The sequence below is a fragment of the Ornithorhynchus anatinus genome, chromosome 6, assembly GCF_004115215.2.
Source record: "Ornithorhynchus anatinus isolate Pmale09 chromosome 6, mOrnAna1.pri.v4, whole genome shotgun sequence".
Lineage (NCBI taxonomy): Eukaryota > Metazoa > Chordata > Mammalia > Monotremata > Ornithorhynchidae > Ornithorhynchus > Ornithorhynchus anatinus.
In genome coordinates, this window is record NC_041733.1 from 34,829,568 (window position 1) to 34,857,273 (window position 27,706).

The 27,706-nt window shown below is 44.2% G+C and overlaps 1 protein-coding gene and 1 non-coding gene across 2 annotated transcripts in view; one reads left to right on the forward strand and one right to left on the reverse strand.

Moving 5' to 3' along the window:
* The window catches only part of ATP11C (ATPase phospholipid transporting 11C), a 123,922-nt gene extending 101,260 nt beyond the window's left edge, over positions 1-22,662 (reverse strand). The window contains 1 exon segment of the mRNA XM_029067502.2: positions 22,575-22,662. Within this exon segment, the coding sequence (XP_028923335.1) occupies positions 22,575-22,625 (51 nt within the window). The 5' untranslated portion in view covers positions 22,626-22,662.
* On the forward strand, positions 4,688-4,825 carry LOC114812982. Its single transcript, XR_003760595.1, has one exon. It is a non-coding gene; the product is annotated as a small nucleolar RNA SNORA7 (small nucleolar RNA).
* Positions 22,663-27,706: the final 5,044 nt, after the last annotated feature.

Here is a 27,706-nt window from a genome sequence, read left to right on the forward strand (position 1 = left end):
TTAGTCCAGTGCTCTGTACATAGTAGAAACTCCATAAATGCTACACATGAAATTGAATAACCCCCTACCTTATGAAGAACGAACTATTTTTACTACATTTTGAAAAGTGACTATGTTGGATCTCATGTTCTATCAGATGTCTTGGATCATTATACCTGTTCAACTTTCTGTATCTAAGGAGATTTGTATGTGACAGACCGCCAGAGACGATTCCTTCTCCTCAAATTAAAACGTACCACCCAGCTGGATCACTCACCCAGATTCTGGAAAGTTTAGTTCTCAGCTACGTTTCTCCTCTCCTCCTGCTCACCCAGACCCGTTAAACAAACCAAGGTGATTATTGATCATTTACTGCATGCAAAGCCCTGTACTAAGCACTAGGGAGAGTTCAACATAACGGGGTTGGTAACACATTCCCTGCCCATAACAAGTTTGCAGTCTAGAGGGACTTCAGCTTTGCTTCCAATAGGGGCCTGAATATTGTCACATTTGGGTTCAGAGAGCAGACATTTAGGAAGACTATCAATGATTCTGTTCACCAAATTCCCAATACCAGGGCACGGGGTCACTTTCTGGCACCTGAGGGTGGTCAGCTCAAAACTAATCAGCAGAATAACTTCTTCATATAATAGGAAGTACAAAGGCAGAATTAATTACCTCAGGAAGTTGTTTTGGATGAAAATACTAATAAGTCAGGGAAGCGGTTGGACAAATTCATAGACAGCAGTCCACAATTAATCTTGAACAGGGCAGAAGTGGCTACTTTACTCCAAAGAAGTCAGGTGACACAAGGGACCTGTTACTAGGGACTAAGCCCCTAGACAATATCTTCCCTAAAGACCTAACACTACCTACTTGGTAAGAGGAATCTGGTGAACTATCAGGTTTCAAGCTTTGTCTCTAGCCTTCAGAATCCCTTCTCCTAAAAACACGCTCTGCTCTTTTTCTCATACATATTTTGGTCTTTAAAAACAACAACACTGATAGGAAAGGGATGGCCTGAGTATCAAAAATCCTCGTTGGCTACAATAATAAGAGTTATCGTAAAAAGGCCTCTCCAAATCAAACTGCTTACTTTGTTTCATCTACCCATAAAGGATATTACTCCAGTCCCAAGCAGCAAGATATTTAATCAAGAACACTCATGAGAAATTGCCAGCTATTCAAAGCCTTGGCTGAATCCAACATGCTTCATCTTTATATACATTTGAAGAGTTCAATGTCTAAATAACCTTTTTACTCATCAGTAATTGAATGGAGCTTGAATGTTGTACGAAACCGTGTTCCTAAAAATCACACGTTGTGTGGGTATTTCTGCACATCAAATGCCTCAAATTAAGGTCACAACCAACCACAAGCACTCACAATGCAAAGATAGTGCCTGCAGCAAAGCTTCTCCTCTAATTATAGTAATTTATTAATAGGGCTTACCAAAGTCTTATTTTTTTAAACAATCCACCTTTCCTCCCAAAAGTGGAAAGATAAAATTTAATACCATCAGCATTCTTGTTCACTAGTTGCTTGAAATAGATTCTTAAGTTATTTCAGCCCATTTGGAAATGTAGAGTTAACCAATGCTCAAACTAAAGAATTAAACTAAAATAAAATCTCACTAAAAATACTTGAGGGCCGAACCTGAGCAAGATGCTAGTGGGCAGTCTTTTTTCCATCAGGTATTGATCTTACACTACCTTTAATTCTTACAAAGTAATTTTTAAGAGAGGTTACACTGAACTCCCCGCACAGAAAGAAGCTACTTCATTAAACAATAAACTATTCCTTTAAAAATTCCTTCAGTTTTAAAGGTATACCAACTTAAACTGCAGATAGCTCATGCATACATTTGTATGTTTGGCATGTGGGTTTATATGCCCATGTATTTATTCCCATCCTTTGCATAAGAAGGTGCTGCTACATTGACACTTCAAATATAGACACATACATGGGGGAGGCTGAAAAAAAAACAACTGGTGGACAATGGATTGATTGTCTTTTGTTAGGGCAATGTCATGCGCAGTAACATTATGTGCAATATCTGATGTTGTTTCCTTGTTTCCCTCTTTGGATTCATGATTTGCCTGGAGCTTCAGCTCTAGAGCAGCCACTTCTCTCCTCCCTGACCGCTGGCTCGCCTACTCAAAATTGCACCAGAGTTTCTGGATTAGTTGTGAAATTACTGACCATTCCACTACTCCCCCACCTTCAAAACCCTTCTGTAAAAAAAAAAACACCAAAAAAAAAAATTCACCCACACATCTCTCCCAAGATGCATTTCCTAAATCCTTTTTTTTAAAAATGTTACTTGCTTACTATATGTCAGGCACTGTACCATCTGGGGTGGATACAAGATAATCAGGTTAGACAGAGGGGTCACAGTCTCAATCCCCATTTTACAGATGAGGTAATTTAAGGCACAGACAAGGGAACTGACTTGCCCAAGGACAAACCAAAGGTAAGTGGCAGAGTCAGGATTAGAACCCAGATCTTTCTGACTCCCAAGCTTGTGGTCTGTCCACTAGCCCATGCTGCTTCTCATTTCCCCTCCTTGCCCTATGCTCTGTGTCATCTACACATTTGGCCGTATACCGCTTAAGCACTTTGATACTTACCCCAGCATTTATGTAATTATCCTTATACTCTACTATTTCCCCTATCTGTAATTTATTTTAATGTCTGTCTTCCTCTGTACACCATAAGCGCCTCATGGGCAGGGAACACATCTATTATATTGTACTCTTCCTAGTGCTCTGTACAGTAATTAATAATGGCATTTTAAAAGGTTGAGGGTACTGCAGTATCTACTGCTGTGGAATATTCAGAAATATTCTATTTTATGGTCACTGACTCTATCCAGCCCCCACCACACTGGTCTGGCCAAGGGATTGAAAAGCGGACACTTTTTTTTGCAGTACAAAATGGAACAGAAAATGATTGGGTCACTAACTCGCTTCTCTAGTAAGGTGAGAGTCAAATTCTTGCACAATCTTGTGTTAAGGTAAACTCACACTGCAGGACTCAACTAATGCGTCACCTTGCACACAAGTAGTTTGATAACACCATCCGCAAAGGCGAAACAGGGTTGTGTTGTCAGGAGAACATGCCCAGATTCTCTAATCATATTCTAGCCAAAATGTTTTTGAAAACATGCTTTAAGGCAGCACTGAGTGCCTAAGAAATAACAAATCAAGGAATGTCATATTGCTACAGTGAATAGTTCATTCAAGGCACAACACTGTAAGAAGTTAAAAAGCTGTACTCTCCTAGGAAATGAAGTGATAGAACAATGAGATCTGTCAAGCACAGATATTAGAAAATATCAGGACCACCTTATCCACACAGACCTATTTCATAAAGATTTCTACCAGGCAGACCTGAAGTTCTGTGATGTTCTGAGCAAACAGAAGCACTAATATGTTAAACGGTGGTGATCTTGGGCATAGGCAAGGCTGGCCCCTGGAAATATTTGTAAAACATGTTTGGTGGTCCAAAACACACATTTGTTTCCCAACAAAGGCTGAAGCAAACATTTGCACTTCAAAAACCTATATTTCAAAATAATCTTTGTTAAAAAAAATTTGGAGCCACACAAATAAAACTCTTATGAATGCTGGCAGGGTTATATCCAGATACTAGATTAAAATGTGGCCCACTTAAAGCTGGGCCACAAAAAATAAGTTACTAAAATATACACTTTAATTAAATACTTAATCCAATAAGAGCTATTTTTCGTTTTAAAACCTAGCTTTATGGTTTGTTCAGTTGTGAGACCACCTCTTAATGTGGTAAGATCCACCAATTAACCATGCAAGCTTCTTTTTACCTGGGATCTCCCTATGCAGACTTCCTGAAAGGAAATTGACATAAGTTAAAATCAGCGATTCATTTCACATAAACCACTCCACAGTTCTCAGATCATTAGACCTTGTTTAAAAATGTGTTTCCAAGAAATCCACATCCCTATCAAGTAGCAACTGAATGCTTAGGGCACAAATACATGCAAAAATATGTGCAAATAACCCTACACCTATTAATTCATTAAATGTATTATAACTGGGAGCACTGGGGCGGAGGGAATCAAAAGACCAGTCATGTTTCTTTACCATAATTACTTGCTTTCAGGCAATTGGCTACCAGCTTGCCAATTATTTATGAACCATTTTATAATATCAATGCACACCCTGGAGTACCCTTATTGTTTTCCTTTAAGAGGTACCATTCTTTTTCTACTTTAAACTTCCTCTGCGTTTCCTTCAGCTCTAAGTAAGGCCAACATACACCCATAATAAATAACTCTAGCTGCAAAACAAATCCTTCCTTAAATATCATATGTCATCTTGAAAAAGAGGCTAACAAGCACGGATCTGTTTCAAAAAATTATCCAACATTTAAGGTTATTTCTCGAGTATCTACTAAGCATAGAGCATTGGACTGGACCCTTGGAACTTATTGAGAAGGCAAACTTAGTCTTTACCCTCAACTGAATGCTAAGGACATATTCTGACAGTACTACGGTCTAGTCCCGACTCTGCCCTTGGCCTGCCATGACACCTCAGATAGGTCATTGGCCCTCTCTGGAGCCAAATTTAAATAAAAATCTCCACCAGGCAGACCTGAAGTTCTGTGATGTTCTGAGCAAAGAGAAGCACTAATCAGTTCAACAGCGGTGAACTCATCCGCAAAGTGGGGTTCCCTCTTAGGGTCACACCTGGAGAGTTTCTAGTACTCTACCAGTGTCGACTACAGGAGGTAGAGTCAAGCTGAGGCACAGCTATTCCATTCTTAGCTTGGGCAGTGGCTAGAGAGTGGAAGGCAATCAGCTACAAATCAAAACTCACCTGTGTTGGACAGCGGCGGCATGGGAGAGAGTCAAGCGTGGAGACTCAAATTTACTGTGCAGAAGGAGTCAATGGAATTTTACCGAGAAAACTCTATGGATACACTACCAGAATGATTGCAGATGGAGGTGGGGGTGTTCTGGGAGAGATGTGTCCATGGTGTCGCTATGGGTCGGAGACGACTTGACAGCATATGACAAGATGGACCCTCAAGTCTATTCTGAAGCACATTAACAGCACTGGAAAACTTGGTTTTCAGTACTCTCTGCTGTATTCCAAAAGCCTCTCCCCTCACCTTGCCCCAACACACATTACTCCGTGTTTTATCCCTTTCCCAACCTCTGTCACCTTCTAAAAGCACATCCCTTGGCCAGTAAGGCAGCAAGAGGCACAGGGGAAAGGGTGAAAAGCAAGGTGATAGTGGTAGGATCATAAGTGCCCCATCTGCTTCTCTACTCCTCAATCCCTAACTCCCTGTCCTGTAGAGAAGAAAAAAAGCCAAATGAACAAGGGACACAAAAATCCTCACACATACAGCATGTGTGAAATCTCCAGCAATGCTAATTGTAATATTAATTTGGGGGTCTCTTGGTTCTAGCACCCTACATAGGTAAAGAGGTCACAAAATACACCTAACCTCTTCCACATTAGCTACGGTTTATATTAGTACAGTGAAATGGAAAACCAAGTAAAATAGCTGAATAATGTAAAATTTCCTTTGACCAAATTATCTCTGAGGAAAGCCAGGTTTTCTGTGAACTACCTAGATAATGGTTAGGTTAATGGTTAGCCTGCGACGTTCATTTTTTTCAGGGCCTTGCTAATCTGCATGGGTCAAATATCACTATTTCAAGACAAAATTACTAACCTATGACACAAAACAAATACCTCAAGCATCTTGGGAACCTTCAGGGCCCATATAAATAAGTCCATAGATTTAGGAGTTCAGAATGTAAGTACCAAGGACTTAGTAAGCATACCAAGCAGCAGCATTTATTGCTTCAAGTTAAAGTCTGCAGGAGACAGTGGGCTTGTTTTTGTATGATAAACACAGGGCTGGAAATATAGTACTCACAGGCACAATATGAAAAGTCAAGGAGATGTTGTCAACCTGCTCACACCCCAAAATTTACTATCTCTGGGCAAGGGAAAGCCACACAAAGAACTTCTGAGAATCTGTTTTAAATATAAAAAGCACAGGAGGGGAAAAAAACAAACCTATTATTGTTTGAGGTTTTTTAGGAGACATAACTTTCACTCAAGAGTACATTACAAAAATCATTGGAGATTTAGTTAGAAAAAGTGATAGAATAGGAAACATGACTGATTACGATGAAATACTCTGAGAAACAGCATTACTTTTGGAAGGCAAGGGGTTTAAAAGAGTAGAGTACTAGTTTGCTGCTGCACTTAGGAACGGCCTGGGGACTGAAGATGTCAGGGATGAGGAGAAATGTCTCTTTCAAATCACATCTTTATAAGCACACTATGTAAAAGATATCTTCGGATATACATGAGTCAAGGTGCTACGCCAAATTGTTCTTTGGCTTGGTTTGGACATTAATGAGGCACAAAACATCTCACTTCTTGCAAAAATATCACAAGCTATAAATAACTTGAAATCTCTGATCTTTTTACTTTGATGCAAATGGTTCTACATTTCTTTGAGTTGAAGTTAGGGGGCATGGAGGAAAATGACATTTCTTGAAGTGACTGAGCAAAAGCCATTCCACGAGTGACAATATAAAGAGGCATATTTTATCTGAGGCACAGTTACAATGAATTTGGGAGATTCAAATTTTAAGACTCTGAGTGGCCAATGGTGTCATCAGTCAATTATTCTCATGTCACAGAAAAATAAGAGTTCACTCCACTTCATATACATATTCAGACAGAGCACACTTTTGAAAAATCCTATGATTTAAAAGAAAAAATTAAAAGCACTAAAGCCAATCTAAATATAATTTACACTCCAGAACCTAAAGAACTGTCCTTAAAAGTTCCTAACTAGAAAGATGCGTGAGTATTTTACTGCAGCATATGGTGTAATGACCCAAAAGGAAAAATAAATCACATATTTATGCCTTCTTTAATTACATGTGTAGAAAACTAATCACACTAATATCTGAAATTTAGACCCAGTAGAACGAATGTTAGGTTAGGGCTCAAAAACAATAAATCTATACAGTATACTGCACTGATGCTAGGGATATGAATTTACCACAATCATTGCCGCATGGGAAAATATAAGCAGTTGTTAAGTCCAACTGAGATAAAAGCCGTTTTATGAGGTAGTTTGTAGGATCTCTAACAACATATTGGTCGATGTTGAGAAACAGTTGCATCAAACCTGCAAGCTGGCACCATTACAACTGCTGTAAATTCTACTGCATGTCCTTGCTTTCAAGACCCACCAGGTCTGGTTAATTCCCACACACGGCGAGAATGTTATACTAAAGTTGTGATGGTTCTTTATCAACATTTGGTTAAATATTTAATATTTCCATTGTACTATAAACGTTTTAAAATTAATATTGGATTTATCATAATCAATGTGAAATCCAGAGATTTTCAACACCAGAGCATACAACCATTTTCAAAAATATTCTAAATATCCCTTCTTGTTCCTCCTGGCACTCAAGAATCTCAAATACTGAGGCAAAATAAGATTTGAAGATATGCATTCTTCTCTCCAAGGCGTATTAATAATAATAATAACAATATTGTTGGTATTTGTTAAGTGCTTACTACGTGCCGAGCACTGTTCTAAGCGCTGGGGTAGATACAGGGTCATCAGGTTGTCCCACGTGAGGCTCACAGTTAATCCCTATTTTTCAGATGAGGTAACAGGCACAGAGAAGTTAAGTGACTTGCCCACAGTCACACAGCTGACAAGTGGCAGAGCCGGGAATCGAACTCATGACCTCTGACTCCGAAGCCCAGGCTCTTTTCACATTACCTGGAGCTAAAGATTTTGAAAGTTGGATTTTGTTTCACCAATCTCTCATCCACTTGACTGAGACAAGTTTCAAATTTTACTTATGCCTGACAAGGAAAAATTTTGAAGTCAGTATTACTAGGACTCTTCACAATACATAACAAAAAGTAACCTAGGGTATTGAGAGGTTAAAGACACTTGGGAATGTTGTATCTTACAAATGTGAAAATTGTCCAACTGTAACCAAAAAAGGCACTGTAAACAAAACCTTCAGACATCCCTTTTTGCTGCATAAAAGTAAATGTCAAAGTGAAGTCTTCAGTGGTTTTTCATCTCAGAAGCAGAATTAAAATGCCATTACCTACCACCTCCTCATGCAATTAAGGAAGTTACCACATATAGCAGCAGGAACCTGATGCAGAGGAGAAATAAATCACCTCTTAAGCTCCACTCTCCCTGTACCCTCACAGAGTAAACAGGTCACCAGAGAAGGCAAAACCTCCCTATCTGGTCTCCAACCTGATCCTGCTGCTGCCTTCGGCTGACTCTTCTCGCTTAGCTCAGGTCCTGGTGCATCAGTGAGTTTCAGACCATCCGGGTACGTGTCTACCGATTCTGTTGTATTATACTCGCCCAAGTGCTTGGTACAGTGCTCTGCACACAGTAGGTGCTCAATAAATATCACTGATTGACTGATGGGGAGAAGAGGCTGATGGCAACAGATGCAGCATACAATTAATAATTATAATAATGATGGTATTGGTTAAGCCCTATGTGCCAGGCACTGTTCTAAGCCCTGGGGTAGGCACAGACCGCCATTTGTCTGCTGTGTGACCTTGGGCAAGTCACTAAACTTCTCTGTGCCTCAGTTACCTCATCTGTAAAATGGGGATTAAAAGTGTGAGCCCCACGTGGGACAACCTGATTACCCTGTATCTACCCCAGTGCTTAGAACAGTGCTTGGCACATAGTACACACTTAAATACCACAATTATTATCCTGATAATACGAAATAATCAGGTTGAACACAATCCCTGTCCCAAATGGGGCTCACAGTCCTAATCACCATTTTACAGGTGAACCGAGGCCCAGAGAAGTGAAGTGACTTGCCCCAGGTCACGCAGCAGCAAGTGGCAGAGTCGGGATTGGAACCCATTACCTTCTGACGCCCAGGCTCTATCCACCACGCCGTGCTGCTTCTCGTAGGGAAGGGTTTAGTCAGGGAGGCCTCTTAGAGATGGGATTTTGATCAATTTAATTTTAATGGGGAGAGTGGTGGTCAGTTGGATATGAAAGGGGAGGGAGACTTCAGGAGTTAACAAGTCATCTTCAAAGAGCCTGAGAACGGTCCAGGTCATCTTCATCGTCCCCATCATCGGAGAAGCAGCATGACGTAGCCGATAGAGCACGAGCCTGGGAGTCAGAAGGTCATGGGTTCTAATCCCAATTCTGCCACTTGTCTGCTATGTAACCTTGGGCAAGACCCTTCAGTTCTCCAGGCCTCGGTTACTCCTCTGTAAAAAGAGGGTTGAGACTGTAAGCCCCAAGTGGGACAGGGACTGTGTCCAACCTGATTTGCTTGCATCCACTCCAGTGCTTAGTATACTGCCTGGCCATAATAAGCGCTTAACAAATACTACAATTATTATTATTAGTTTAGGTTCTACAGAAATGGATTCCCTTTCCTTTAGTCTCACTGTTGGGGGGCAAACAAGTCCCGGGGGGGTTCTGCTGTGGCCTTCCCCTTTCAGAATTAAATTATTTTGCTTCTGAAACTCAGCAATTTTTCAGACATAATGCTGCCCGCAGCAGCAGTGCACAGCCTCTTGGCTGTTGGGCTTCTTCCCGTCACCCACTGCCCCCCTGCAAATGCACCTGACATTTTATAATCCCTGGGAGGTAAACCTCAGGTCTGTGTGATGATGATGATGGTACTTGGTAAGCATTTACTACGTGCCAAGCATTGCTCTAAGCACTGGCACTGTTCTAAACGCTGGCACGTATGCATCCTAAGAGTTGATTTGCCCCAATTCCTCCTTTGCCCTACCCAGTGGGCTGCAGAAACCCGGCTTTCTCTAGTCTTTCCTGCCTTCTTTTGGCAGCAGTGAGGCATTGGGGCTCCCCCACGTGCTCAGAGCATGGTGAACAAAAGAAAATCGTCCTATCAGTCACCGGTATTTATTGAGCGCTTATACAATGGGTATTTCCCCCAACAGGCCTTCCCCTGACTGTGCCCTCATTTCCTCTTCTCCCACTCCCTTCAGTTTTGCCCTGGCCCTTGGATTTGCTCCCTTTATTCACCCTACCCTCGGCCCCGCAGCACTTACGTACCTATCGGGAATTTATTTATTTAATATTCACATCTGTCTCTCTCCCCCAGCCCCTCCCTGGGCCAGTAAGATCGTTGTGGACGGCGCACGTGTGGAGCAACTCTGCACCACCGTGCTCACCCACGCGTTTGGTAGAGTGCCGTGCACACTGTAGGCGCTCAATAAATAGGGCTGATTGTGCGGAGCGTAGATTCAGGCGCCATGTTTAGCTGGTTACTGTAGGAGAGGGACGCCTGAGGCCTGGGGGCAAGATGATCGGCAGCGGGGTAACGTTAGGCAGGACCGACCCGGCCTACGAAGCAATTCCCATCTTAAAAACCATCGCCCAATTAAGGGAGGCAGGCAGGTCTGCGCGCCAACACACACCGTACTCACACACACACACACACATCACACACAGACACATAGTCACAGACACACACAGCGCTCAGACACACAGCCAGACACACTGCGCTGAGATACACAGTCCCAAGCATACAGCGCTCAGACACACACACAGTCATGGACGCACAGTGCTCAGACACACACACAGTAAGGCACTGCGCTCAGACATAAAGACACACTGCGCTTAGACACACACACACAAAGACACACTGTGCTTAGACACACACAGTCACAGACACACAGTGCTCAGACACACAGTCGCAGACACACACTATGCTCAGACACAGTCACAGACATACATAGTCACAGACACACAGTGATCAGACACACAGTCACAGACACACACTGTGCTCAGACACACACAGTCACAGACCCACAGTCACAGACACACTGTGTTCAGACACACACTATGCTCAGACACACAGAGTCACGGAAACACTGTGCTCAGACACACACTGTGCTCAGACACACACAGTCACAGACACACATACACTCACAGACACACAGTGCTCAGACACACACTGTGCTCAGACACACACTGTGCTCAGACACACATACACTCACAGACACACAGTGCTCAGACACACACTGTGCTCAGACACACATACACTCACAGACACACAGTGCTCAGACACACAGTCACTGACACACAGTGCTCAGACACACACTGTGCTCAGACACACACAGTCACAGAAACACTGTGCTCAGACACACAGAGTCACGGACACAATGCTCAGACACACAGTCACAGACACACACGCAGACACCCTGTTCAGGCACACACGGTCACCGACACACACTGTGCTCAAGCACACCCAGTCAGAGACACACTGTGCTCAGGTACACCCAGTCAGGGACCCACAGTGCTCAGCCACACACAGAGGGACAGAGGGACAGAGGCACAGAGTCACAAACACACTGCGGCCAGACACACGTACCATCTTGCACACACCCCCCGAGCCAGGGAGAGAGAGCGAGGGCCCTCGAGGCCCCGCGGCCGGGCCCTGTCGGGTGGCCGCTCCCCTCCTTTCCCCCCGGGGTGGGGGGCGGCCCTACTTACGAATCGATTAATGGTCCAGCGGAACATCTCGGCGCGGAGACGATGGGGATGGAGATGGAGGGCGGGTGGGAGCGGGCCGTCAGTGCGGCGTGGTGAGCGGCCGCCCGGCCCGGCGCTTCGCCTGCAGGACGGTCCCCTCCAAGGCGCCCGGGCCCCGCAGGACCCGCCGCTCCCGCATCGTCCTCCCGACCTGCCTCCTCTCCCGGGCAGGTGCTCCGGGCTGCGGGCCGGAGGGCCGAGCCGGCCTGCACCGCTCCCCACCTCCCCGGACACAGATGCCGAGCTGCGAGGCCCCCGCACCTCCCTCCCTCCCTCCCTCCCTTCCTTCTTCTCTCCTTCCCTTCTTCCTCCGAGCCTCCCGCACTTTCCTAGCCAGCAAACTGCCGCCCCGGCTTTGTGTCGTACGGGGCGGGGCGGAGCGGGAGCTGCACCGCCTTCCCGCCCCGCGAATGCAGGCTGGGAACTGTAGTATGGCCCCGCTGCCCTCCTAAAGCGAGCTGCGGCCGGTCCTGCAGCCCGTCCTCTCTGCAGACGCTCAGCCCCGTTGTCCCTGCGGACGGGAAAGGCCGCTCTCAGCCTTTCAGCACGATGGCATCTTGTGGAGCGCTCACTCTGTGCCCAACACCGTTCTCAGCGCTGCGGACGATGCGAGGTCAGGGGCTTGTCCCACGTGGGGCTCACCGTCTGCATCCCCCTTTTCCGGAGGAGGGAACTGAGGCACGGCGACTCGCCCCAAGTCACACCGCTGGCAAGCGGCGGGGTCGGGATCAGAACCCACGACTTCGGACTGCCCCCAAAATGAAATATAGATTGTGGGATTTGTTAAGCGCTTACTATGGGCAAAGCACTGTTCTAAGCGGTGGGGGATACGAGGTGATCAGGTTGTCCCACGTGGGGCTCACAGTTTGAATCCCCATTTTACAGAGGAGGGAACTGAGGCACAGAAAAGTGAAGTGACTTGCCCAAAATCACACAACAGACAAGTGGGGAGGCGGGATTAGAACCCACGACCTCTCTCTCCCAAACCCGGGCTTTTTCCACTGAGCCACCCGGGAACGGCGGCGCCGGCAGCTGCTCGGGGACCTGGCCCCCTCCACACGACTCTTACTTTCCTTCTTCCCCATTTTTCTCTCTCCCATTACCTCCTATCTTCTCTTCTACCCCTCTCTTCCCCTCCTCTTTTAATAATAATAATTATGGTATTTCTTAAGCGCTTCCTATGTGCAGAGCACTGTCCTAAGCGCTGTGGTAGATACAGGATAATCAGATTGTCCCACGTGGGGCTCACAATTTTTAATCCCCATTTTGGCAGATGAGATAACTGAGGCAAAGGGAAGTTAAGTGACTTGCCCAAGGTCACACAGCAGACAAGTGGCAGAGCTGGAATTAGAACCCATGACCTCTGACTTCCAAGCCCAGGCTCTTTCCACTAAGCCACGCTGCTTTTCACCCTTCCCCTCCTCACCTAACCCCTTCCTTTCCTTTGCAACCCCCACCCCCACCCCCCAAAACACGCTCTCTCTCGGTTTATCTCTCTCAGCATTATGGCCTAGTGGAAAGAGTACAGTCTTGGTAGTCATTTTGCTCTGCCACTTGCCTACCAGCTGACTTTAGAACAGTCACCAACATCGCTGTGCCTCAGTACCCTCATCCATAAAATGGGGATGATACAGTGCTCTGCAAACAGCGCTCAATAAATATGATTGAATGAATGAATGATGATAATAATAATAAATAAGCGTGGTATTTCTTAAGCACTTACTATGTGCCAGACACTGTATTCGGCCCTGGGGTGGATACAAGCAAATAGGGATATACAGGGTTCCTGTCTCAAATGGACTCACTGTCTTAACCCCCATTTTACAGATGAGGTAACTGAGGCACAGAGAAGTTAAGTGACGTACTTAGGTGGCGGAGCCAGGATGAGAACCCAGGTCCTTCAGACTTCCAGGTCCGTGCTGTATCCATTAGGTCACGCTGCTTGAAACCTATTCTCCCTCCTACTTAGACTGTCAGCCCCATATGGGACAGGAGAGAAAGACAGAAATAAAGACACCTCTAAGTCTGAGGAACACTCCCTTGATCCCACAGCTCCCTCCAGGTATCACCCCATCTCTCTCCTACCATTCCTCTCCAAACTCCTTGAGCAAGTTGTCTACTCCTGCAGTCTCAAATTCCTGTCTTCAATTCTCTCCTCAACCCCCTCCAATCTGCTTTCCGTCCATTTCACACCAGAGAAATCATCCTCTTAAAAATCACAAATGATCTCCTTTTTGCCAAATCCAACAGCCTCTACTCCATCCTAATCCTCCTTGACCCATCAGCTGCCTTCAACACTGTCAACCACCCCCTTCTGTAAACATTATCCACTCTCGGCTGCACTGATGCTGTCCTCTCCTGGTTCACCTCCTATATCTCTGGACCACTCATTCTCAATCCCTTTTGCGGGCCCCTTTGCCTCCCATTCTCTAACCTGGGGGGGGGGGGGAGTGTCTCTCAAGGTTCAATTCTGGGTCCTTCTATTCACCATCTACACCCCATGCCTTGGAAAACTCATTCGCTCCCATGGCTTCATCTACCACCTCTATGTGGATGATTCCCAAATCTACATCTTCAGCCCTGATCTCTCCCTGCATTTCCACTGCATTTCCTCCTGCCTTCAAGACATTTCTTTTTGAATGTCCTGCCAGCACCTCAAATTTAACATGTCCAAAACAGAACTCTTTATCTTTCATCCAAACCCTGTCCTCCCCGTGACTTTCCCGTCACTGTAGAAAGCACCACCATCTTTCCTGACTCACAAGCCTGTAAGGTGGTGTCCTTGACTCCTCTCTGTCATTCAACCCACATATTCAATCTATCACTGAATCCTGTCAGTTCAACCTTCACAACATCATTAAAATCTGCCTTTTCCTCTCCATCCAAACTGCTACCATGTTCATCTAAGCACTTATACCAACCCGCCTTGATTCCTGCAACAGCCTCTTTGCTGTCCTCCCTGCCTCCTGTTTCTCCCCACTCCAGTCCATACTTCAGTCTGCTGTAAGGATCATTTTAATACAAAAATGTTCAGACCATGTTTCCTCTCTCCTCAAGAACTTCCAGTAGTTGCCCATCCACCTCCGTATCAAACGGAAGATCCTTACCACCGGCTTTAAATCATTCAATCACCTTGCCCCTTCCTACCTCACCTCGCTGTTTACCTATTACAAGCCAGCCTGCACACTTCGCTCCTCTAATGCCAACACAGATACCTACTGTACCTCAATCCTATCTCCTTGCTGACATTTTGCCCACATCCTGCCTGTGGCCTGAAACGCCCTCCCTCTTCAGATCTGCCAGATAATTACTTTTTCCACCTTCAAAGCCTTTTTTGAAGGCACATCTCCAAAAGGAATTCCCAGACAAAGCCCTCATTTCCTCTTTTCCCAATCTCTTCTGCATCACCCTAATTTGCTCCCTTTATTCACCCCTCCTTCAACCCCAAAGCATTTATGAACATATCAGTAATTTATATATATATATACTATAGAACAGTCTGCCTCCTGCTCTAGACTGTGAGCTCATTGTGGGCCGGAAACGTGTCTACCAACTCTGTTATATTGTACTCACCTAAGCACCTAGTACAGTGTTCCACATGCAGTAAGTGCTCAATAAATATGATCGACTGAAGAAATTTGAAAATAATTTACTTTTTATGCTATTCCTACATACCATATATATGGATTTTCACAATTCAACCACCTACCTTATCTTCTGCTTAATTTAGTGGCCTAGATTTTTATGGAATCCAAATTTTTGGGTGTGTTCATGATTCTAACAATGCAAGGACATGCGCATTTAGTTGTTTTTGTCTTAACAGAATGTTAGTCTTGGAAACTTGACTTTGGGCCTTTACCACTTCACAGTGTGCTTTAAGTTAATAATGTATGGCATTTTCATAGTTTTCATTAAATATCCATTTTGAGAGGTTTTTTTACTCATGCTTAATGATCACAGTTCTTGAACACTTAGCAATATAGAAGAGAGCATATTCTAAGAGAAAATAGATCTATTGTACTTAGTTAATTGGTGCATATATATATATATATATGTTCTTTGTATTAGAAAAATACACTGCTGTGTGTGTGTTCATTCATTCATTCAATTGTATTTATTGAGCACTCACTCTGTGCAGAGCACTGTACTAAGTGCTTGGAAAGTACAGTTCGACAACAGAGACAATTCCTACCCAACAACGGGCTCATCGTCTAGAAGGGGAGACAGACAACAAAATAAAACAAGTAGACAGGCATCAATACCGTGTGTGTGTGTGTCTGAAAAGGCCAATGCAGGATCCACAGTCTCAGTCAAACTGGGTACCCCAAAAAGATTGTCCCTCATAGTGTGGTTGTGCTTAATGTTTGCAGCCTCTGGCTTGGTTTTCTCTTCTACATCCTTGTCAGTCTCTCCTTGCAAAGCTTTTGCCCAAAGAGAGAGTCATTCCCTTCCTCATGACACTGTGCAATGCAAGTCTGACCCCACCAACTGACTGTTTTCAGCTGGGATGCAGCAATGTCTGAGGCCTGGCTTGAGGTGATGGTAATATTATTCTCAGAAAACCTTGGAAGATATTTTTGTAACACGGGGACTTGCAGGACGTTTTATACTGCCGTTTTATGCTGCTGCCTAGTGGCTGAATTGAGTCTTTATGCAAATTGCATATTTGACCAGGTTTTCAAACAGTTTTACATAGCGTTCTTTCCCTAAGATTCTGGACAACCAAGTGGGAAACAACACACTTTATGGGACACGGGGGCGTGGGGGAGGGAGGGAGGGTGTGTGTGTGTGTGTTCGTTCATTCAATCGTATTTATTGAGCGCTTACTGTGTGCAGAACACTGTACTACGCGTTTGGACAGTACAATTCAGCAAGACACAATCCCCACCCAACAACAGCTCAGAGTGTGTGTGTGTGTGTGTGTGTGTGTGTGTGTGAGAAACACTATAGTGGGAAGCAAAGACCATCACTTCAAATGAGTTGGGTCTGGTACCTGTGTCCACTAAGCCCATGAAAGAGGCAGCAACCAACCAAGCCAGAAAATTTCCACATCTGTGATCCTAGAGTAACATCACTGAGGAGTCTTGCATCTGCAGAGATTGACCACTGAGTCAAGACCTGTACCACAGGCACATGAGTAGCAGCACTGCATAGTGGATAGAGCCCAGGACTGGGAGTCAGAAGGTCATGGGTTCCAATTCCAGCTCCTCCACTTGTCTGCTGTGTGACCTTGGGCAAGTGACTTAACTTCTCTGGGCCTCAGTTTTTTCATCTGTAAAATGGGGATGAAGACTGTGAGCCCTCTGTGGGACAGGGACTGTGTCCAACCTGATTATCTTGTACCTTCCCCAGCACTTAGAACAGTGCTTGGCACATAGTAAGTGCTTAGCAAATACCATAAAAAAAGGCTTAATGCAGCTTCCAGGACAGTGATGTATACTGAACCACCAGTAGCCACAAAATAGCTTTGGGCCCTGAACTGAGATTTGCAGGGGTTACTGTGTTGGGCTTATTTCTGTGGGATGTTCCTTCTGGCACTGGATGATCCTTAGTGTGACATGTAAGATCCAAAAACTCTCCTTATTGACAAGTGGCTGGCTAGGACCGTGGCCCAGTGAAAGGAGCCCTGGGAATCAGACCCCTCCGTTCTGATCCTTGTTCTGCTGTTTGACTGTGGGCAAATCACTTAACCTCTCTGTGCCTCAGTTCCCTCAACTGCTAAATGGAGATGATACCTGTTCTCTCGCCTACTTATACTGTGTGGATCCCCATGTGGATCAGGGACTGTGTACTGATTTTTTTCTATCAAATCAATATATTTATTGAGCACTTACTATGTGCAGAGCATTGTACTAAGCACTTAGGAGAGTACAATATGATCTGGCAGACACATTCAGTGCCTACAGTGAGCTTATAGTCTAGACAAGGTGACAGACATTAATGTAAATAATGTGTATTACATAATTTAAAAATAAGTACATACGTATTGGGAGGTTGAGGGTTGGGCAAATATCTGATGCCCAAAGGTCAAAAATCTAACCTACCCCACAATTACTACAAATATATACTACAAATACTCCAAATATAATTACTTATTGAGTGTCAAATGGACTCTCAGCACAGATCATATTCCTCGATGGCTGCTTGATTCAAGTGACAGGAGGGTTTCCTAAAGTGGCAGCACAAGGGGTTATATTATTTAATTTTGTTAAAATATTTTCAAAATTTGGTTCTGAGGCTAAACATAAAACGATCATCTTAAAAGCCTGGCTGTTTGTCTGGCTTTTTCCAAATCCAGCTGCAATCAATCAATGCAATTTATTGAGTATGACTATGTGCAGCGCACTTGGGAGAGTACCATGCAAGAGAATTAGCAGAAGCATTCTCTGCCCACAGTGATCTTACAGTCTAGAGAGGTAGACTTAAGTCAGTGAACTGAAAAAATGACAATGAACTTATTTTCTATTTTCATTAAAACTCATGGACAGTTCCTCCAAAACTCAGGCTTTCTCTACTGTTACAGGATGTTGAATGTTTCTCCAATAACATGTCTGTCTGCATACAGTGAGACCCCACACTGGAAGAAAGGATTTTGCATATTTGCGAGGTGTTGCAAGCGGCAGTGTAAGTTTTTGTGAACACGAGGTTCTGCAGGGTACACATTTCCAGCACCACGGCAGACAAACTGTACTTCATTTCTTTAACATTTGATCTGTTCCTTTCAGGAACATGAAAAATGGAATTGGAAGATGCACTTCTGTAGAAGTTTCTTTAGACAATGATTGTACTCTCCCAAGGGCTTAATGCAGTGCTCTGCACACAGAAAGTGCTCAATAAATACCACTGATTAATTAATTATCTACTGTAGTTTACCTAGCAGGGGATCTTTCTAGGGATCTAGCAAAATTCTCCTGGAGTCTGCATAGACTGCTAGCAGTTACTGAGTCATTCTTTCTTTCAGCCAGAAATTAAATGGGAAAATCTAGGTGGGAGCCTTTTCTCCCGGCCATAACCAGGAGTTACAGACTTTCAGAATTAAAAAATGCAAATTCAAAACAGAAAAAAAATGCAATTCTGAATTTTATTTCTCCAGACTCTATTCTGGGATACCTATTAGGTTTGTTACTTCTTAATCAGACACTGCTGCTGAAAGAGATCACAGTCTTCACATCTAATCACTAAAACATCAACTGGAACAAAAAGCTGGTTGCATGGTTCCATAGAAACAACATGCAAATTACCTTGGTTACATTGTCTAATCCAATTTGAAAGCGAGAGCCTCTTTATTTATATGAAAGGTTTATTTGAAGGAATGGGATTACAGTTCATTTATTTTTCATGTCCTTTTACTCTTTCCAAAGAGATCATCAATCATCATCATCAAAGATATTTACTGAGTGCTTATGATGTGCAGAGCACTGTACTAAATGCTTGGGAGAGTATAACACAACCGAGTTGGTAGACACAATCCCTGCCCACAGGGAGTTTGAAGTCCAAAGAGGTTGACAGATAGTAATATAAATAATTGATAATGCATAATTTATAGATATGTACATAAGTGCTATGGGTTTGAGGGTGGGGTGAATATCAAATGCCTAAAGGTCACAGATCTGAGTGCAGAGAGACAGAAGGAAGAGGAGGTCAGCGACGCCAGGGAAGCCAGGACTTAATCTGGGATCCATGATGTTTTGGTTCATGACTCTGTTAAATGGATCACTATCCAGTAGCTCCATAAAGGCAACTCCATATAGAAATATCTAAAACAACAAAACAGCCTTCAGCCTAGATTCTACACACCCCAGGAACACAGAACTAATGCCACAAGGAGGTCAGCTGACTGCAGCAAATGAAGTTCTCATTGCATCAGCAAACTGCTGGCATTTCTAGCAGGAAGGCTTAATGACCAATTTTCTCTGGCACTAGTGTCCAAACACTGCTGAAGTGCATTAATACATTACCAGCTAATAGCTGTGAAGCATTCGTGAATTTTAGCATTTTTGTCTCTTTCTGCCTTCCCTTTCCAGATTGTCTCCTCAGTCTCCTTTCCAAACATTTTTTTTTCTTTCCTTTCGGTGGGTTCTCACTCTTTATATCCCTCTCTTAATTATATCGATCTCTTTAGCTCAGATCTTCCCCTTCTCTCCCAATCTGCTTCTGTTTCAGCCTTCCCCTCCCCACCCCTCCATGCCCTTCTCATGGGTGCCAACTTCACATATTTATGGTGGGGAGAATTTACATGGGGCTTCCCGAGAGGACAGCAGAGCCAAGAAGAGAGGCCCAGGGTCAACAGTACTCTGCACACAGTAAGCACTCAATAAATACGATTGAATGAACAAACAACCTGTCTCCAAGTGCTAGGGAACTAGGAACTAGGAAACTTCCCACAGCCACAAGGAGTTAAATCCCATCCCAGCCAACTCTGAGCAGGATGAGTCTAGGAAACTCCTCTCCTCCCTTCTCTCTTTCTACCACCCACCCCACACGCTCCGCTCCTCCGCCGCCCACCTCCTCACCGTCCCTCGGTCTCGCCTATCCCGCCGTCGACCCCCGGGTCACATCCTCCCGCGGTCCCGGAACGCCCTCCCTCCTCACCTCCGCCAAACTGATTCTCTTTCCCTCTTCAAAACCCTACTTAGAACTCACCTCCTCCAAGAGGCCTTCACAGACTGAGCTCCTCTTCTCCCTCTACTCCCTCTGCCATCCCCCCTTTACCTCTCCGCAGCTAAACCCTCTTTTTCCCCTTTTCCCTCTGCTCCTCCACTTCTCCCTTCCCATCCCCACAGCACTGTACTCGTCCGCTCAACTGTATATATTTTCGTTACCCTATTTATTTTGTTAATGAATTGTACATCGCCTTGATTCTATTTAGTTGCCATTGTTTTTACGAGATGTTCTTCCCCTTGACTCTATTTATCGCCATTGTTCTTGTCTGTCCGTCTCCCCCGATTAGACTGTAAGCCCGTCAAACGGCAGGGACTGTCTCTATCTGTTGCCGACTTGTTCATCCCAAGCGCTTAGTACAGTGCTCTGCACATAGTAAGTGCTCAATAAATACTATTGAATGAATGAATGAATGAAACCTGGGCTGACCCAATCAGCAAGGTGAAGGACAAGCCACAAGTGAAGCCATCATCTAGGTTGCACTAGTTCCAGTTGGCCTGGCTTCAGCCATCTTCCCTGCCCCAAAGATTGAAGGAAGAGGGAACTCATAGCTTTCCAGGAGGGCCATGGTCCCAACTGTGCTCTGCTCCCTCACTTCCTTTCTCTCCTCCCCACACTCCATTCCAATATTTCATCTCTTCCCTTTATCCAAGTCTCTTTCATTTTCTTGCTCCTAGCCACCATCATCTCCCTTCCTTTGTGCCTCTCTCATCTCTCTTCCTTTGAGCCTCTCTCATCTCTCTCCTGAGTTAAACCCAGTGGCATGCAGCTTAGCAAAGGGCCAAAGCTTGTCATCAGGCTCTTGTGACTCCTTCCGGCCCTAGGCCTCAATATCTCTCACTGGCCTCTGGCCACCTGGGGCACCTACTTCCTGCCTCAGAAGTAGGCTCAATAGGTCCTAGGGCTCAGCTGGGCCCTCCTGCCAACCCTCTACAGATCCCACCATCTCTCCCTTCCCTCTTATCACAGTCTTTGACACTTGCCATCTATCACTTTCCACCCATCCCCCACCTTCTATTTAGGAGGGTTAACTCATTAATCAATAAGTAGTATTTAATAAGCACTTACTGTGCAAGGGACTGCACAGCACAATAGAGTGTGAGCCCATCAATGGGCAGGGATTGTCTCTATCTGTTGCCGAACTGTACATTCCAAGTGCTTAGTACAGTGCTCTGCACATAGTAAGCGCTCAATAAATACTATTGAATGAATGAATGGATATGATCCCTGACCACAAGGAGTTTCTAGCCTATAAGAGGAGGCAGACATTAAAATAAATTACAGATAGGTCAGTATGAGGATATTTACGTGTTGTGGGACTTGGGTGGCTGTCAAAATGCTTTAAGGGTACATAGCCAAGAACATTGTCCATGGTGAGGGGAGGGCAAATAGAGGAAACAAGGGCTTAGCCAGGGAAGACCTCTTGAAGGAAATGTGATTTTTGGAAGGTTTTGAAGGTGGGGAGAATGGTGGTCTGCCATACTTGAAGGGGGAGGGAGTTCCAAGCCAGAGGGAGGACATGGGCAAAGGGTCAGTAGTGGGACAAATGAGAAAGAGGTGCAGAAAGTAGGTTGGTGCTAGATGAGTGGAGTATGCAGGCTGGGTTGTAGTAGATCAACAAGGCTGGGTGCTTTAAATGGAGTGTTGGCCAGGCTGCAGCTTGGTGGGACAAAGCAGTGCCATTTTTCTGCCCTTAACCCCATCACTTCCTGCTCTGCTTCTCTCCTTCAAATTCCACTGCTTCTCACCCATCTCCTATGGATCCCACTTCCTCCAGACTGAGTTTCACAAGCCCTCTGCCTCGTGAAAATATTGAGATTTAGGCCCATTTCTTTCAAGCTCTTGTGTCTGTTATCCATCTTCCCTTTTCTCTAAGCCAAACACCAGCCAGTTTCATGGAGCTCTCAACCGCACTGGGTGTCTACCGCCAACCAGCAACTCTTGCTTGGCTCGCCCTAGTCCTAAAACACCATCAGCAGGATGAGTCCACAACTGATCTCCATACCACAACTGATCTCCGTACACTGGACCACCAGACCCTATTTCATGGCAGAAAAAATTTGGCCGCCTCTCCCTGCCTTTGCAGCTCTCAGCAGCCCCTCCTCTACTCCAGGAAGGACTCAGACACCCACAGCCCTATCACTAAGTCTGCTTCTCTCCAGTCAGCAGCATAGATGAAATTGGTGTTCTAGTCTCCCTCACTGTCTTTAATCTTGCCCTCCAAGCAGCAGTCAAACTGACCCTTATTAGCCCATACCAGGCCTGCTTAACTTTAAAATCCGGACACGAAGAATAAGAATTTAGTTCCGTTAGTGACATGTACTTACAGTCGGAACTTCATTTTCACCTGAGAGAAAGTTTTCTCCTTCTGTCTCCATTCCCTGGTTCTTGGAACTGATGTGTTCCACGGTGGTGTTTACTAAGGTTGCCTGTGGCAACCAAACAGAATTTAGGGTTCTTAAGAGTCAGTATTTACTTTTCTAGTATATTCCTATCAAAGAATGCCAGCTCAAACTTGTAAAGCCACAACTGAGACCCGATCAAAATAAAAAAAATACCATGAGGCTTCTATGGTAGCTCATTATTTGATCACTTCATAGCATTTTATGATCATTAATTAATAGCTCCCTAAGATACCTCTGAGGTATTTGCAGAATAACTGTCTTAGAAGTCTGCTGTCCAAAGAGGGTAAAAAAGAAAGGCCATTTCCCAGTTAGATTATTAATCCATCTATCCCAGTGATTCCCACCAGCAGTTGCAACAGGATGTCTGTAGAGTCAGTGTAATGACCACATTCATCCTCATCCTAATGTTTAGAAATTTACCATTTAATGTCCTTTATTTTTTCCTCTTCATTTTACCTTTCTCTTTGGTAGCCATTATCAATCTCTTGTCCCTGAATTAATTGAAATCCTTCTTAAAATAGTTAATATTTTCACCTGCTGAAAATATAAATGCTTATCACCTGATGTATTAAAAAGTGTCAATTTAAGGGTTTTTTAATGATACTGTTAAGCACTATGTGCCAAGCGCTGTACTAAGTGCTAGGATAGATAAAAGCTAATCAGGTTGGACACAGTCTTAATCCCCATTTTACAGATGAGATAATTGGGGCACAGGGAAGTTTAGTGACTTACCCAAGGTCACACAGTAGACAAGTGGCAGAGTCAGGATTAGAATCCAGTGCCTGGCACATGGAAAGCACTTAACAAATACAATAATAATAACCAGGTCCTTCTGACTCCCAGGTCCATGCTCTATCCACTAGGACACACTGCTTTTGTTTTATTTTTTAACCCTTTTCTGAGGTTTTCCAGCATGTTGTCATTGTTAGCTGTTGCTATTCTTTGTACCATTCCTTTGAAAAATCAGTTATCCATTAATCACTAGTATTTACTGAACAGCTAGTACATGCAGAGCATCGTACTAAGTGCTTGGGAAAACAATAAAATTAATAGACACAATCCTTGCCCTCAAGGAGTTCATAATCTTACCTTAGGAGGCAGACACTAAAGAGTTCTGCCTGGGTGAAAACTTAATTTATTGAAAAGTGCATGGGCCTGGGAGTCAGAAAACCTGAGTTCTAATACCAGCTCTGCCATGTGCCCATTGTGTGACCTTGGGCAAGTCATTTAACTTCTCTGTCTCTTACATTATCTGTAAAATGGGGATCAAATACCTGTTCTCCCTTCTATTTAGACTGTGAGCCAAGTATGGTACAGAGACTGTGTCTAACCTAGTTATCTACTCTCAGTACTTGGCAGAGAGTAAGCACTGAACAAATATCACTGTTGTTATTATTGTTACAGAGCTCAAAGGGGGTGATAGGGAGTCCCTCTCTTTCCTCCAGTTTTTATGACACTCTGAAGGACAGCACCCCAATAAACAAACACACACAGGCACATAAACATAAATCACCTCTTCTTTCTGACTTGCCATTTCATCTAATCACCAGTATGCTTCACACATCAAGGCCACTTTTTCCTCCTTCTATAATTTCTCTTTTTAATGACCTCTCCTGTCCAAGAAGTAAGTGAGATTCCTTTTGGAGGCACTGAGATGAAAAGTTAGCAGGCAGAGTAGTGATTAGAACCTATTTCATTAGCACCTATCTGTGTTCATTGCTGTAGTGGATTTTAAAGAAAGCAGCTCAGGAACCTGCTTTTATTTTGTGACACCTCAGCCTGCAGTTTTAAAGACAGGGTTTCCTTTAATCATCATCAGTTTGGCAGGGTACAATGCAACAAAGTTAGCAGATACATTTTCTGCCCACCGTGAGCTTAGCGAATAATGGGGAAGACCAAAATTAGTATGAATAATGTGTAATTTAAATATATGTACTTAAGGGCTGTGGGATTGAGGGTGGGACAAATATAAAAAATCCAAAAGTCACAGATCCAGTGCAGAAGGGTGTAGCCAGAAAAGAAGGCTCAATCAGGAAAGGCCTCTTGGAGGAGATGCAACCTTAATAATGCTTTGAAAGTGGGGAGAGTGGTGGCCTGTCATATATGGAGAAGGGAGTTGCAGGCTGGGGGAGGACATGGGAAATGAGTCTGCGGCGATATAGGGGCACAGCGAGTAAGCTGGCACAAGAGGAGCGGAGTGTGCCGTCTGGGCTGTATTAGATGAGTGAGGTGAGGTGGGAGGGGGCGAGCTGATTGAATGCTTTGAAGCTGACAGTATGGGGTTTCTGTTTCACGTAGAGGCATATGGGCAGCCACTGGAGGCTTCTGAGGAGGGGGGAAGCAAGGACTGAACATTTGAGAAAATGATCCATGCAGAAGGGGGTAGAATAGACTGGAGTGGGAAAAGACAGGAGGCAGGGAGGTCAGTGAGGAGACAGATTCAATAATCAAGGCAGGATAGGATAAGTGCTTTAATAGCAATTCATGCTAGCACAGGCTGTCACGTAGCAAACATTTTGAGAAACTGCCATCTTCGTCATATCCCAAGCAGCAGCTAGGCAGGCAAACTCAAGAGGGGTCACAATTCTGAGGGTATGATGAGGCCCCTAGACTGAAGCTCTTTGTAGTCTCTGGGTAAATCTGGTTCTTAGCTCCAAACCACCCACTCATTGGAGAATAGCACATATTTTTCTATCCTCTGAGAATAGTATGAAACCCTGACCTGAATTGGAGCAAGCCTCCAGGATCCATATTGGTCAGGGGCAGCCTGTCCCTTAAATCCCTTCCTTTCATAGAAAAGAGCAATGAAACACCATTTCAGGTCTCCTGATTTCAGGCTCCCTTCAGTTATTGCCCCACCTCTTTCCTACTATTCCTCTTCAAACTCCTTGAGTAAATTAACACCACTGTCTCTACTTCCTCACCTCTGAGTCTTTCCTTGAAACCCTCACTCGTGGCTTCCACCCCTTTCACATCACAAAAACTGCTCTCTCTGGCTTCCACTCCATCCTAATCTGCCTTAAACTCTCAGCTACGTGCAACACCGTGGACCACCCCCTTTTCTTGGAAACATTATCTGTTTCACTGACACTTTCTCTTCTGGTTCTTCTCTATCTCTCTCGCCACTCAGTCTCTCACAGGCTCCTCTTCTGCCTCCCTCCCTTTAATTATCGATGTCCCTCAAGGCTCAGTTCTGGGGCCCCTTCTAGTCTCCATTTTCACCCTCTCCCATTAAGAATTCCTGTGTTCCCATGGCTTCAACTACCATCTCAATGCAGATGATTCCCAAATCTTCCTCTCCAGCCCTGACCTCTCTTCTTCTCTGCAGTCTCACATTTCCTCTTGCCTTCAGAACTTCTCTACTTGTATGTCTCAGTGACACCTCAAAGTTAATATGACGCCCAACTTGATTCTCTTGTAATAATAATTATTATTATAATAACTATTATTATTATGGTATTTGTTAAGCATTTACTATGTGCCAGGCCCTGTACTAAGCACAGGGATGGATATACGCAAATCAGGTTGGACAGTCCCTGTCCCACATGGGGCTCCTAGTTTTAATCCCCATTTTACAGATGAAGGAACTGAGGCCCAGAGAAGAAAAGTGTCTTACCTAAGGTCAAAGAGCAGACAATTGGCAGAGCCGGGATTAAAACCCTTGACCTTCTGAATCCCAGGCCCATGCTCTATCCACTACACCATGCTGCTTCTCCAGGACTTAGATAAGTGCCTGGCACATAGTAAGCATTTAAATACTACACATTATTATTATATCTTAAACCAAACTCCTCATCCTCCCACCCAAACTCTAGCTTCTTCCTGCCTTTCCCATCACTGAAGACCACATCGCTATACTCCCTGTCTCACAAACCTAAAATCTTGGCGTTATCCTCAACTCATCTCTCATTGAATGCACATATTCACTCCGTTATCCACTCCTGTCAGTTCTTCTTAAATAACTTTGCTAAAATCTGCCCTTTCCTCTTCATCCAAACAGCTATAGCTTCCCTTCACCGGCCACCCTGCCTTCTGCTTCTCCCTATTCCAGTCCATATTTCACTCTGCTCCCTGCATCATTATTCTGAAAAAACTGCTCATCTACACCTCCCACTCAAGAACCTCCAGTGGTTGATCATCTACAGTGGCAAACAGAAACTCCTCACCATCAGCTTTAAGACAATCGGTTCACCCCCTTACCTAACCTTACCGATTTCTCCTGCAACCCAAGCTGCGTGCTTCCACTATACTAATGTCAACTTACTCCCTGTACCTCAACCTTATTTATCTCACTACTGGTCCCTTGCTAACATCTTCCATGGTTTCTTCATCCTCTTCTGAATTTTGTTCATTATATGTGTGATTTCCATCATCTACAAGCTTTGCTGAACAGTAATAACCTGAGGCATCTTCCCTCGGGTCTGAAACTCCCTCCCCCTTCACATATGACAGACCATCATGCTCACCACATTCAAAACTCCTAAAAATCACATCTCCAAGACGCCTTCACTGAATAAGCCCTCACTTCCTCTACTCCCTCTCCCTTCTGCATCAGCCATAAACTTGGATCTGTACCCTTTAAGCACTTGATATTCACCCCACCCTCAGGCCCAGAGTATTTATGTACCTATCTGTAATTTATTTTAATGTTTCTCTCCTCCTCTAGATTTTAAGCTCCTTTCGGGCAGGAAATACTACTAATTCTGTTGTATTGTACTCTTGCCAGCATTTATTAGAGTGCTCTGCACACAGAAGGCACACAAATACAATTGTGTTATTGATTTAGCACTTACTATGTGCCAAGCACTGCACTTACTAAGAGCTGGGGTGGATACAAGCAAATCAGGTTGTATAAAATTATGATTGTTTTAAAGTAAAATTCCATTTTCAAAAGAACTCAGGCCTTTCAAACAATAATTTGGCTAAAAGTTGTGCATTTTCTACTTATTTTACTAATACTTTAAGTAAAAACGTCTTGTTTGTCTTAAAGTTGATATTATATGTGGACTTTTACCCTGCCAGTAAGCTTATAAAATAGCACAAGAAGCTGCATA